The 13,034-nt window shown below is 40.0% G+C and overlaps 1 protein-coding gene across 1 annotated transcript; it reads left to right on the top strand.

Annotated features, from left to right (window-relative positions):
• The first annotated feature begins 931 nt into the window (after positions 1-931).
• Positions 932-11,863, top strand: tnfsf12 (TNF superfamily member 12). Its single transcript, XM_084107780.1, has 6 exons — positions 932-1,776; positions 6,668-6,749; positions 8,215-8,262; positions 8,354-8,377; positions 8,464-8,591; positions 10,577-11,863. The coding sequence occupies exons 1-6, from the start codon at positions 1,603-1,605 to the stop codon at positions 10,829-10,831; spliced, it is 711 nt and encodes a 236-aa protein (XP_083963906.1). The 5' UTR covers positions 932-1,602; the 3' UTR covers positions 10,832-11,863.
• Positions 11,864-13,034: the final 1,171 nt, after the last annotated feature.

The following is a 13,034-nucleotide window of genomic DNA, read 5'->3' as shown; positions in this document are numbered from 1 at the left end:
GGACAAACATTTTGTGGTCCTACACTGTAAAAAATGATCGGGATTTTAATGGTAAAAGACTGTAAATGCTATGGAGAAAAACTGTTAATTGGTTAATAGAAAGTGAATAACTGCGATAGATCTAACCGTACATTTTACAGTACAATACCATTAAATTTACAGTTTTTGGACATGAAAAATATCAAATCATTGTATAATTCCCCCAATTCCCTGAGTGACACTACACATTTGATGTATTTTTGTTTAAATAACTGTTTCTTCATAGTTTTTCTTAATTTTTTTTCTAATCAGTTATGTACATTAAGGTTTAATGTTTCATTTAATGTTGTTAAATTAATGTTTATTGCATTTTTAAAATTTCATGTGTGTTACCATGATGGTTTTTAGTGTTTGTGTGAATGACACTGTGCAGCTTCTATGTATTAGTTTTAACTTTCTCAGGAAAAGCTGCTTTTGATGAGCTTTGATTCATCATGTGATTCTAAACACCATTGTGATTGGTGGTTGTCAGTGTATTACAATGCGGTACAAAACAGATATTAGTACTTCAATATAATGAAATGGGTTTTTTTTCTGTGAATTTAAGTTAAGTCTGTAAAAACTTAAAATGTTGCAATGTTTTTTTAATGGTAAATATCTGGCAACCACAGATGCCGTTTTTTTACCGTAAATTTAACAGAATTTGTTTTTCAGTGTACAAAAAATAAATGTGTTAAAAATAAATGTGTTGCCTTCCAATACATTTAGACCACTTAACAAAGCGATTGCTATCAGGATGTGAAGAGACTTTCAACCAAAAATCGCCTACCCTGCCTTTAAGTTTACCTTTTATTGAATTTTTATTTTCATTACAGGTCAGAATGAACTTTTTTTTTTCTTTTTTTTTTATCCCCCCTCCCCTAGTACAGATTGTGGTGACAATTAAATCAGCACTCTTTACTTGATTAGTCCATGGCCACACTCTGTAAAACCTTCTAGAACAACCAGCTCAACCAAAAGACACGCGGAAAACGCACTTGTTGATTTGAGGCAGGACAGAGCTAAATAGTATTTCACTACAGAATAAGAATACTTGGCAGCGCACGAGGGGGGGAAGGAAATCTGTTTTCCACTGCTGTGCAGGACTCACTTCCCTGCAGTGCATACTTGAGCACATGGACGCAGAAGTGCTTTGAAATGACACCTCTTATGGACTAGACCCTGATCTATTTATCAAAGAGAACACGAGGAAGTCATGCCAAAGAATCAGGTCTCAGGAAGATGCGAATCAAATCCAAATCCCACAGTATTGCTGTGCTGCTGTCAACCCTCTGCACAAGAATGAAAGGAATATTGCTATGCCATTTGGGCCAGCTGCAGTTTATGCAATAAACGCAGACAGTTCTCCGTGTACCAAAGCACTGCCAGGGGCGACTGGTTTGCTGGGGTCAATCTTGCAACGTTTGCAACAGGGTTCGCGTTGACCGCGCGCAGCATCGAAGTTGAAGAAGCTCTCGCGCATGAGACCTATATACCAGAGAGGCTCAGAGATGTTCTCGTGGAATATGGACAGAATGATTGACGTGGAAGCTTCAGAACGGTAAACGACCCGTGTGCGCAACAATGCAGCGAATTTTCCAGAGGAGACGGTACCGCACACTGCGCTTGGTTTGGGCGCTCATGGCCGCGCTCGCCCTGTCACTGGCCGTGTGCAGTGCCATATTTACAGTGTGGACTTTGCGACAAACGCGGGACCTGTCGAGGTCTTTCCAAACTCTGCAGGAGCGCTTAGAGCAGGTAAACGCAATGGCTCGCTTGCTTTCTTTTTTGTCTTTCAAGTGCATGACAGATGCATGCATGCATTCTCAAGCACATTTGTCATGCAGTTCACACTAATCATGCAGTGATTTTGCAATTACGCTATTGTGGTCCTGACCATGAAAGCCGTTTGCAAGCTCTTTTTTTAGGGAGGTAGCCTATATCATGAGGAATGCAAGCATATAATTTCGAGGCACTTGATTATACAAACATTCAGCTGCGGCACCGCTGGGGGTCTGCGGGACGCGTTTTTATGACCCTTCCAGACTTTGCGCGCGGGGTGCTGTGAGTTATGGCCTATTTAGTTTCTAAAGTCGCTGCCAAGTGTGATGGTTTTGTTGCCAATTTTTCTCCATGTTTAGGGCAATTTACTGGAAATCTTAGACTACTTGGCACGAGCGCGTTTCGAAGCATCGTGTCTCTTTCTCATCGTGCGTTTGTGCAATTATGGTTAAACGATTTGCGACTTGTAAGCTACCATTTAAAGCCTTAGCATATACCCTCAGATAAGGATGGGCAACTTTTTCATGAGTTTTTCTGCCGATGTTGGCGAAACACTTCTAAAGTGTTCTGAGAGGGTTCCTGCCCAACTATTCAGCACCGCTACTGAGCACGACCAGTGTTCTATTCCAGAACGAATGACTCTTATGAACCGGTTCTTTTTAAGGAATCAAATTATACAGCGTGACCAGAGCAATTACCTAACGAAGGACTCTTGAGGTCCGGTTTTTTTTAGTGAATAGAAAACACTAATGAATCGGTCTTAGCCGTTACTGAATAAACGTGGTTAATGAATTATCAAACGGTTTGAGTTTTACTGTAGCTACTTTACGCTCAATTAAATGAATTGCTCGTTCGTGTGACAAACATGTTAAAAAACAACGACGAAATAATGAATGAAATACAACATTGTAGTGTTTGGCGAGCGGTGAGTTTTTTTCCAACCGGGTTCGAGAGCGATTAGTTCACTTAAAAGATTCGTTCAAAACACAGATGCTTTCACGAACTAAACATCACTAATTCAATAACGGGCTTAATTCAGAGACGTAACATTTGTATAGTGTGCTTATTTTCCTACCTTATTTGTAGACTAAATGCATTCTCTGATCCTTCTTTGTGAACTCTTCTTAAAGTAGAGTTCACAATGACGTTAGCTATCTGTTAGGTTTTCAATCAATGTTGCCAGAAAATATGTTGGCTACTTTCTGTTTATGTGTTAAAAATGTAGGTAATATGTTTTCTGGGGATTTTCCGAATATATTTGGTTTGAGAACACAAAAACATAAAAATATACAGTTACACAATAAAAAATGCTGGGTTAAAAACAACCCAATTTGGGTTATTTGGCAACCCAGTGCTGGGTCAAAATTGGACGAACCCAGCTGGTTGGGTTAAATTACCCAATTTACTGGATTGTTTTATATATATTTGACTTAAAATGAACCCAAAATATGTAGAAAATTAAAATCACTAGATTTTACTAGAGAAACAACACAGGCAACAGTAATAATCAAAAGGGGAAAATGTATTAATAAGCAAGAACACTTTTGAAAAACATTTGAAAATGCATTTGCATTTGAAAAACAATTTTTTTCACATATATTCCTGTCGTAAGCTGAGCGGCGTATTACCGAAATCTGAGCCGGTGATGGGCCGCTGTTCGGCCGGGGGAACTGCGAACCTCAGAGCCGAAAGATATCGTGACAGGCTCCTTATAACCTGCACATAAACAAACATCCAAATTAATTAGACTCAGTATTATGACGAATAAAAATCAGTTTAGCGAGATGACTGATGCTGATTGACTGATTGACATCTCATCCATGTATGTTGCGTTTCATTAAATAAAATGATTTACAGCACAGTAAAGACTTTATAGAAATAAAATGTTCACAAAACCATTTTACAGATGAAATGCACCACTAATTCGGCAGTGTTGAGAACTGCTCTCTCCTGACGAGGATGCAAAAAGCCAGCGTTCTGTGTAACTCAACAGCTGGGTTGTTGTAGCAAAGCCCCGCTGGATTGCTGCGTCGGAGGGTGGTTGGGGGAGGGGTGTATTGTTTCAACAGTCAGTGAGATTGACCCAGCCACTAACTATGGAAGCTTGTTTCACAGAATAAAAAATAAAACAGATAATTGCGACTTTTTGTCTTACAATTCTGACTTTTTTTCTCACAATTGTGTTTACATCTCTCAATTCTGACTTTTTATCTCAGAATTGCGTGATATAAAGTCGCAATTGCGAGTTATAAAGTCAGAATTGCGTAATATATAAAGTTACAATTGCGAGTTATAAAGTCAGAATTGCGTAATATATAAAGTCACAATTGTGTGTTATAAAGTCAGAATTCCGTGATATAATGTTGAAATAAACTCGGAATTCTTACTTTTTTTCTCAGAATTGCATGTTTTATATCTTGCAATTCTGATTTTATAACATGCATATAAACTCGAAATTCTGAGTAAAAAAGTCAGTCTTTTTTTCCTTAGAATTGGACTTTATAACTCGCAATTGCGTGTTTATATCTCACAATTCTGAGAAAAGATGTCAGAATTGCGAGATATAAATTGCGTGTTATAAAGTGTTATAAAGTCAGAATTTCAAGATATAAACTTGCAATTACGAGAAAAACAGTCAGAAGTCATTCAGAAGTCTGAAACGGTGTGGTGGTAGTTGAAGGCACAAGACGAAGATGAGGGTATAACACAATGTTTACTGGTAAAACTCAAGACAGGATAAACACAACCACAACTAACATTAACGAGAACCGACAAGGGACTGAACAGAACAGGGAGTATAAATACACAGGGTGAAATCAGGAAACTAACTAGACACAGGTGGAGGAAGATTAACTAATCAGGGATTAACAAGAACAGGTGCAGACAAGACAGAACATAATTGTGACATTACGCCCCCTCGGAAAGGCGCGTCCTCGCGGCGTGATGGCAACAGTTAAAAAAACGGAAATATCTGGGGACGGACTGGACCCTGGGGACGTCGGCCACGGGCACCATGGTGGCGCAGATGGGGGGAGGAGCCAGAGTGGAGCTTGAAGTGACTGGCAAGACGACACCCGGGAGCCGATCGACGGCGGCGGCACCGTGGTTGGCAGAGGAGTCCGCGGAGCTGAGTGGCTAATGGACCATGGCGACATCGCCGTCCCGGAAGGTGGGAGCTGAACCCCTGACTCGCGGGACTGAGGCAGTGACGTGGGGATGGATGGAGATGGGGTGACGATGTGGTGAGGGAGGCAGTCCAGTGATGCCGAAGGGGTGCAGGGTGATGGTGAACCCCGAATCCTGGAAGTCCGTGGCTGCAGCTGGGCGTCAACCGCTGAAGGCCGACCTGGAGTGTCGAGCGAGCCCAGCGGAGCTTTGAGGTCAGGGCGACGGGCTGACAGGACGAGGTGGCGGTGTGGGCCTGGAGGCCCGAGGTGTAGGCCTCCACGCCAGGCTGGTGGAGGGGAAGCCTGAGGCACAGAGGATGAGCCGCACAGAGGATGAGCCGCACGGAGTGAGCGGAGGAGGCAGAGTGGTGCCGACGGATCCACGAGACTGGCCGTGACCAGTGATGGTGAGGCTGCAGGTTTCTGGACGGGACCAGCGAGGAGGATGAAGACCCAAGGGTGGGGACTTGGGAGGGAATTGGATCTGTGGACCACAGGTCTATTAGGTCCAGGTTCCTTCCTGGCTCTGAGGTGGATTAACTAATCAGGATTAACAAGAACAGGTGCAGACAAGATAGAACATAATTGTGACAAAGTCGTTCTTATTCTCACAGTTCTGACTTTATAACACGCAATTGCGACTTTATACCATGCAATTCTGCCTTTATATTTCGCAATTCTGAGAAATAAGGTCAGAATTGCGAGATGTAAACTCACAATGAAATAAAAAGTTGCAATTATCTTTTAAAATGTTTTATTCTGTGGCGGAAACAAGCTTCCATAACTAACCCATGGGCTGGGTAAAACAAAAACTACCCAACCATGGAAAAAATAACCCAACAGGCTTAACCCAGCGTTTGGGTAGAAAAAAAGAACCCAGATTTTTTTAGAGTGTACGGTTTGGCTTCAGCTGCATTCATCTGTTTTGTAATCAATATCTGGCAACAGTACATATTTTTCCACGTGGGTGAGCAATTCACTAGAGCTATTGTGCATAGTAATTTAATTACTGCATTCACCCCAAATATTTCACCCTTAAAAAGCACAAAAAGCATTGCCATGTTTACGGCTTTGCATATGATTCTGACTTTGTGCACTCCCGAACTCTCTATGGTTAGACTTCATCTGCATGGAGTAGATTGAAAGTCCAGATGGACAGGTACTCACTTCACTTCTAGGCACAACCGCAGTTCCTGTTGCCAGACATTTGTTAAACTGCTGACAAAGCTTTCACGTGTTCGTCACATTGTTTGTCAGCTTTTTCTTTTCCACTTAATTTAAAGTTTCCTTTAACAGAGAAGCATTCCCGGAATGTATTACATTAAGAGAAGAAGAAAAAAAAACGTACAAGGTGTTGTTACCGGTTTTCATTTAGGGGAAGTGGTTGACCTATTAAAAACTTGAGTTTCAGTGTTTGCCAGGCTTCTGGTGACTGTTTGTTTGTGTCTCTCAGGAACGCCTTCAGCTTGGGTTTGATTATTTCAAAAGCTATGACTACTGCATGGGTTACCCGCAAAACGCCAGTTAATAGAAGCCAGCAGTGTTTTTCTCCCCACTGGCCTGCCCAAGCTTGACACACACTTTATGTTCCAGCCACGCTGGTGTCGTCTGTCTCCCATATCTGTCTGCAAAAGCTGTTGAGCACGTTGAAAAATGTTATTCTGTCTTCTTCTCCCGCTCGTTATTTCTCTCTCTTGCAGGTGAATATGCAGCGCAAGGCCATCTTCCAACTCATCCTGGAAAAACGCGAACTGCTGGAGAGTCGGAGGTTCCGCAGAGATGGTACTGAAGGACATCATACGTCATAATGTCAGGCATGAAGCCAGTTATTGAAATCCATTCAAAGCACTTGACTAGTAAAGACTGAAACAATTATCAGTGATTATGAATGCATTAGAGAAATCACAGATTACTCTTTGAAGGAAATTGAATAAAGATGCAGATGTACAAACACGTAGCCGTAAAACTGACACATGACAGCTCTTGTCAGAAAACCTTGGATCACCTGCAGTCTTTCCAGCTGCAGAAGGATGATCTTTGCACAGAGTATTTACAGAGACCAAACCATTTTGGACACCAAGCCACCTTGGGTAAACCATTGGGCATGTGTTTCCAAAAGCTGCAACAGGAAACAGTAGGCAGAAGGCTGAATGACAGCAGAAATTACAGGTTTGAGCTGGATGGACACGCACCCGGCAAAACCCAACTGGCACAAGGACCGCAAGGGCATATTGGTTTTAGCAACCTTCTAAAACAAGTGACCCCTGCATTGAAGCCAGAAATAGCTTTAATTAGCAAAATACTTGCTTTAGCTCTGTTGCAATTATGCGATAAGACATCTCAAGGCCATTCTCCCGAGTACATGGTGGAAAAAACAGTGCCAGCAGGGTAAAAACAACAGAAAGTGAGGAGCTCAGGCCAAAAAGATCAACAAAATAGACATTAGTGTTGAACAGACGGAGCTTCAGAAGTCTAATGAACAGCCGCAAGTCTTCAGCTGACACCTGACAGCTGTCTGATTTCAGAGCCAAAATGCTTATCCACAATCATTCCTCAAAATATATTGTTTTCCTAGCCCAGAATAGTGCCCCTTAGGGACAGTCACGGCTTCAAGTTGAAGCGGTCAGCCAGAAATAACAGTCGCTTTAACCATTTCTGCGGCTCCTTTTGAAGTCTGAGACGTAGGTGATCAGTCAATGCATATTTTGACGGACTACCGGGAGTTTAGGCAGCTCCCCTGAGGAGAGATTTCTCTGGAGAGGGACAAGGAAAAGACAAAAAAAACCTGCATTTCTCGAGGTGGTTTGTTTGAATAACTGCATTTAGTTGAACGGTAGCCATAGCTGTTAATCTATCTCATTTCATAGGAAGATTATTTTCTGCATGAGAAAGGCTAAGAAAGAGCCAACTCTTCATTTTTCTTGCAGTGTATAATTTCTAGTTTTGCCTCTTTGTTGACTGGAACCAGCTGGTGGGGTGAAAGTAGAAAAATCCTGTGCATGGTGCCTGTTACTGAAAACAAAGGCTAGGAGAAGTGTAGAACAGAGCTGAAAGGAAATATTTCACCATCTGCTTTGACAATCAGGACTTCAGCTGGTGTATAAATTATTCTAGATTAATCCATGATGTTTGCATCTGCACAGCTGTTTAAATGCTGGAAGCTCCACATGGATGACTCTTATTTGCATCCCAGAGAGTTTTGTCTCTTTTTCCAAAACATGCCTTTCTTTTGTCTTTATCTTGCAAGCGGGAGGGAGGAAAGGAAATGGACGAAAAGCGGCCTCTCATTTTGAGAGTAAGTAGCAAATCATTTCACTTATCAATGAAACACCTAAATGCTTTTTTTTTTCACCCCACAACCTAATATACATCTCATTTTTCAACAGTAACCAATAATTCCTTTGAAAAAGGTGAGTTATATATATGCGTCATGTGGAATATTCTCTAACAGCATGTGTCCTGTGGAATATTCTCTAATAATGTGTGTGTGTCGTAGTGGGGAATGAGGGAGTCATTAAAGGATGGACTGAGGAGCAGCTGAATATGAGCAGAGCAGTGCATTATAATCCAGAGACCGGCACCTTCAAAGTGGAGCGCAGCGGCGTCTACTTCCTGTACTGTCAGGTGAGTTAAACAGGACCAGTTTCCTGCTGACTTCGCAGGTGCATCACCTGCAATGATAGCATATGTTAAGAGACATAGTGTGTGTATATACAGTGTTGGGTGAGTAATGAATTACTAGCTACTAATTTCATCTTCAAAAGTGTAATTAGATTACTGTACTGATTACTCTCTCTAAAAAGTATTGCATTACTTATTACTAATTACTTTCTAAATCCCATATTAACCTCGACTAGTTGAACAACAATTCAAGGATAGACATGAAACTGCTATTTTAATTCTTTCAAATAAATCATAGAAAATTGCTCAAATTATTCTTGAACTAACCAAAGTATTTAAATGGAGAAGGTTGCATTAAAAATTATTAAATAATTTTGATGTTAAATCCACTATTGTTTTATCTAGAATTGTTCTATAATCTCTACAATATTTAATGCAATTACATCAGAAGTAACTAATTAAATTACAGAAAAATTAACAGTAATCACTTGCTTTACTTCTTCAAGGGAAAAGTAATTCAATTACAGCAATTGATTACTTATTAATGCATTACACCCAACAGTGTGTTTATTATATATATATATATATATATATATTATATATTATATATATATATATAATACTGAATTTAAACTGACTTTAAAAAATGAGGTAAAAAATAAACAAACAGGATATTGCAATATGAATTTGAATACAAGGAAGTTTAATTAAAATTAATTGAAATTCCAAGAAATTCATATAACAATTTTTGAGCTAGAAAATAAAATCTGTTTTAAAAAGCCTTTTTAATGTTTAAATGTCTAATGGACAGAGATAGAGTGAGATACAGATAAATACACTGATAGACAGACAGACAGACAGACAGACAGACAGATAGATAGATAGATAGATAGATAGATAGAGTGAGAGACAGATAAATAGACTGATAGAGAGACAGACAGACAGACAGACAAATAGATAGACAGACAAATAGATAGATAGATAGATAGATAGATAGATAGATAGATAGATAGATAGATAGATAGATAGATAGATAGATAGATAGATAGATAGATAGAGACAGACAGACAGACAGACAGACAGATAGATAGATAGATAGATAGATAGATAGATAGATAGATAGATAGATAGACAGATAGATAGACAGACAGACAGACAGACAGATAGAAAGATAGACAGACAGATAGATAGATAGACAGATAGATAGACAGACAGATAGATAGACAGATAGATAGACAGACAGATAGATAGACAGACAGATATATATATCGATAGATAGATAGATAGATAGATAGATAGATAGATAGATAGACAGATAGATTGATAGATAGATAGACAGACAGATAGATAGATAGATAGATAGATAGATAGATAGATAGATAGATAGATAGATAGATAGATAGATATAGACACAGACAGACAGACAGACAGACAGACAGACAGACAGACAGACAGACAGACAGACAGACAGATAGATAGATAGATAGATAGATAGATAGATAGATAGATAGATAGATAGATAGATAGATAGATAGATAGATAGATAGATAGATAGACAGACAGACAGACAGACAGACAGACAGACAGACAGACAGATAGATAGATAGACAGACAGATAGATAGATATAGACAGACAGATAGACAGGGAGATAGATAGACAGATATATAGACAGATAGATAGATATAGACAGACAGATAGATAGATATAGACAAACAGATAGATAGAGAGACAGATAGATAGAGAGACACACAGAAAGACACACACACACAAATGCATGTCTGCAAAAAGAAAACCTAATTTCCCAGAATGCATTACCTGTGTTGAATTTCCAATTCAACTTTGTGTGGTTCTTGTAAAATCAAATCAAAAGGCTTCTGGTTTAATCATGACTTGATTTCTTTTGCTCCCTGTTGGTCTCTCATAACATTCCGGCTTCACTTGTTCTCTTTCTCCCGCCGTTTGGCACCATCTGCATTTCCACTCCCAGGTTCACTTCAACGAGAACCAGAGTCAGTACGTGAAGCTGGAGGTGTCGGTCCCAAAAGGCCCTTCGCTCCAGTGCATCGAGGGGTACGGGACCACACCAGCCTCCGGCTCCCACATGTTTCACTTCCTCAAGCCGTGCCAGGTCTCCGGCCTCCTACGCCTCAACAAGGGCGCCGAGCTGAAGGCCGTCACCGGAGGCTCCTTCAGTCTGCAGATGTCGGGCAAACACTACTTCGGCCTCTTCAAAGTCAACTAGAGGCTCAGACAGTTTTCCAGACACCTCAACTGTATGGAGTTTTATAGTTTTCCACAGATCACTGGCCCAAAAGTACCTAACCTAAACCTGTCTCTTTGAACCTGGCGTTGCCTTAACAGAGGAAATTTTGACTCAAGAGGAACGTTTTTATAACCAGCTGTCCACGGTCACAGATGACCCCTTTATGAACGCAAGTGCCCTTCCATTAAGATGTCATCGGGATGTTAATGACTGCACAACTTGCCTTGTTGGACCAATTTATGGAGAATCACTTGGTACTCTGTTGGTTTGGCTGCAAATGCCTTATTAAACACAAACCAGCACAATTTCTACTATATAAATATAGCATTTAATTACAGCATACCAGAGACATTGCTCCAGCAGCGTGGTTGGCTTATATACTGGCATAACCAGTTTGAACAGAAGGACTATGAATTTTCAGCAGCGTCGCAGGCCACTACAAGCATGAGAGGTTTCACCACTGGTTACTTGGCTGGACCAAAACAGAGTCACCATAGTTCCTGAACTGCCTTACCACTGGATGGGTTCAGCGCAGAAGACAGAAGAAATGAAGGTTTTGGTTGGTCATTAAGAAAAACTCTTAGGGAGTGACTAAATATGCATTAAATAATCAGATTTTTTATCGCGGTTGCATCAGTTTGACTAAATGAAACAACAAGCCACACTCCTTTTCTCTCCAAATACACAGTCACTGTGACATATGAAATATATATTAATATTTATCAGTGTCTTCTTTTATGTACTGTACTGTGTTGCTGAAAGTGGACTGTGTGTACAGGTTGATGGCATGGACGGCTTAGGACAGTATGCCTTTAGTTTTTATATAATGTGCAATTTCATGTTATTTTTTAAAAGGTAAAATTGCAGATTTTTACACCATTGTAATGTCATTAAATCTCACTAATTTTAGAAATGTATGAAACCACTGCTGACTCGAATCTGTCAATGTCTACCTGACCCTTTTGTAAATCTTGTCAATGCTGTTAATTAAATCTGAAATTGAAGTTACAACCGCCGTTCGAAATGCACTTTGCCCCAAATGGATTTCCAAATAATGCAATCAGCTTCCTCTTTCCTATTTCCTGAGCCCTCATGCGGACCCCTGCGAACCTTCTCATTTCCACTTGCTTCTGGACTCTCACTTCCTGTATCGGAAACTGCAGCAAATAGTTGAAAACCTTCTGAGGAAAAACATGTGCTTATTCCCCGCTGATCTCTAGCCCCATTTCTTCCCCCTTGTCTACTCAGTTTTTTTTATATCTGTTTGGGTTCACTCCTCGCACAAAATTCACTTTTGGCTAGCGGCAAGGTTTCTGCTTTTAAAACATCCAAGATAAACCTGACCTAGTCGAGATGAAGTACATTCACTTTTGCGAGAGTAAACGTGTGAATTTGAGGTTACGGAGGCCGTTTTGATTTCAAATATGCACACAAGATGTTTCTTTGTTTTCATGGCCATATTTTTTTAAGAGCATCTGAAAAAAATAACTTATTTTAGCTGTAAATCAGGCTGAAGATACAAGGTTCTGGGAATTGAGAAGGTATCAAGAATGCAATTTCTGGCCAATCTCAAGGCCAAAAGACCTGCAAAAATGTTAAAGAAGTTACATTACAAGCCTGAAAGATGCAAGATGCTAGGAGAGTATTTAAATGAATCATTCAAGGTGATTTACTAAGGTTTGCGCTAGTCAATTTACTGGTATTTGCGCCATTATTTAACGCCCAAAAAAAGCATGTCTTAAACCAGACACTAAATTGCGCTACTCTTGGTAGATTGCGTTGGTCATTATGGAAATTATTTGCTAGTAACACAGTTCCTGGTTCATTTTAAATTAGACGTGAGCGAAAAATGACTCGAGGGGTCAGTTGTGAAATCGGTAACGGCTCTGAACGACGAATTCTAAGAAAAAAGTACGAATTGCGAGTTATAGCCTAAACTTGCAACTGCGAAAAAATTAAGTCACAATTGCAAGTTTATATCTCACATTTCCGACTTTTCCCTTCAGAATAGTGAGATACTTGAAATTGCAAGGAAGAAAATTCTGAATTTTGTGATAAAAAGTCTCAAAAGTTTTTTCTATTCTGTGGCGTAAACAAGATTCCACTACTGACTGACACAAACAAGCCCTGTCCCAAATGGCACTCAAAACACTGCCGGTCTTTCTACAAGTCTGCAATTTCG

The sequence above is a fragment of the Abramis brama genome, assembly GCF_963993115.1.
Source record: "Abramis brama genome assembly, chromosome: 3".
NCBI classification, from domain to species: Eukaryota; Metazoa; Chordata; class Actinopteri; order Cypriniformes; family Leuciscidae; genus Abramis; species Abramis brama.
The sequence above is the reverse complement of the archived record's forward strand: the minus strand, read 5'-3'. Positions and strand labels throughout refer to the sequence as shown.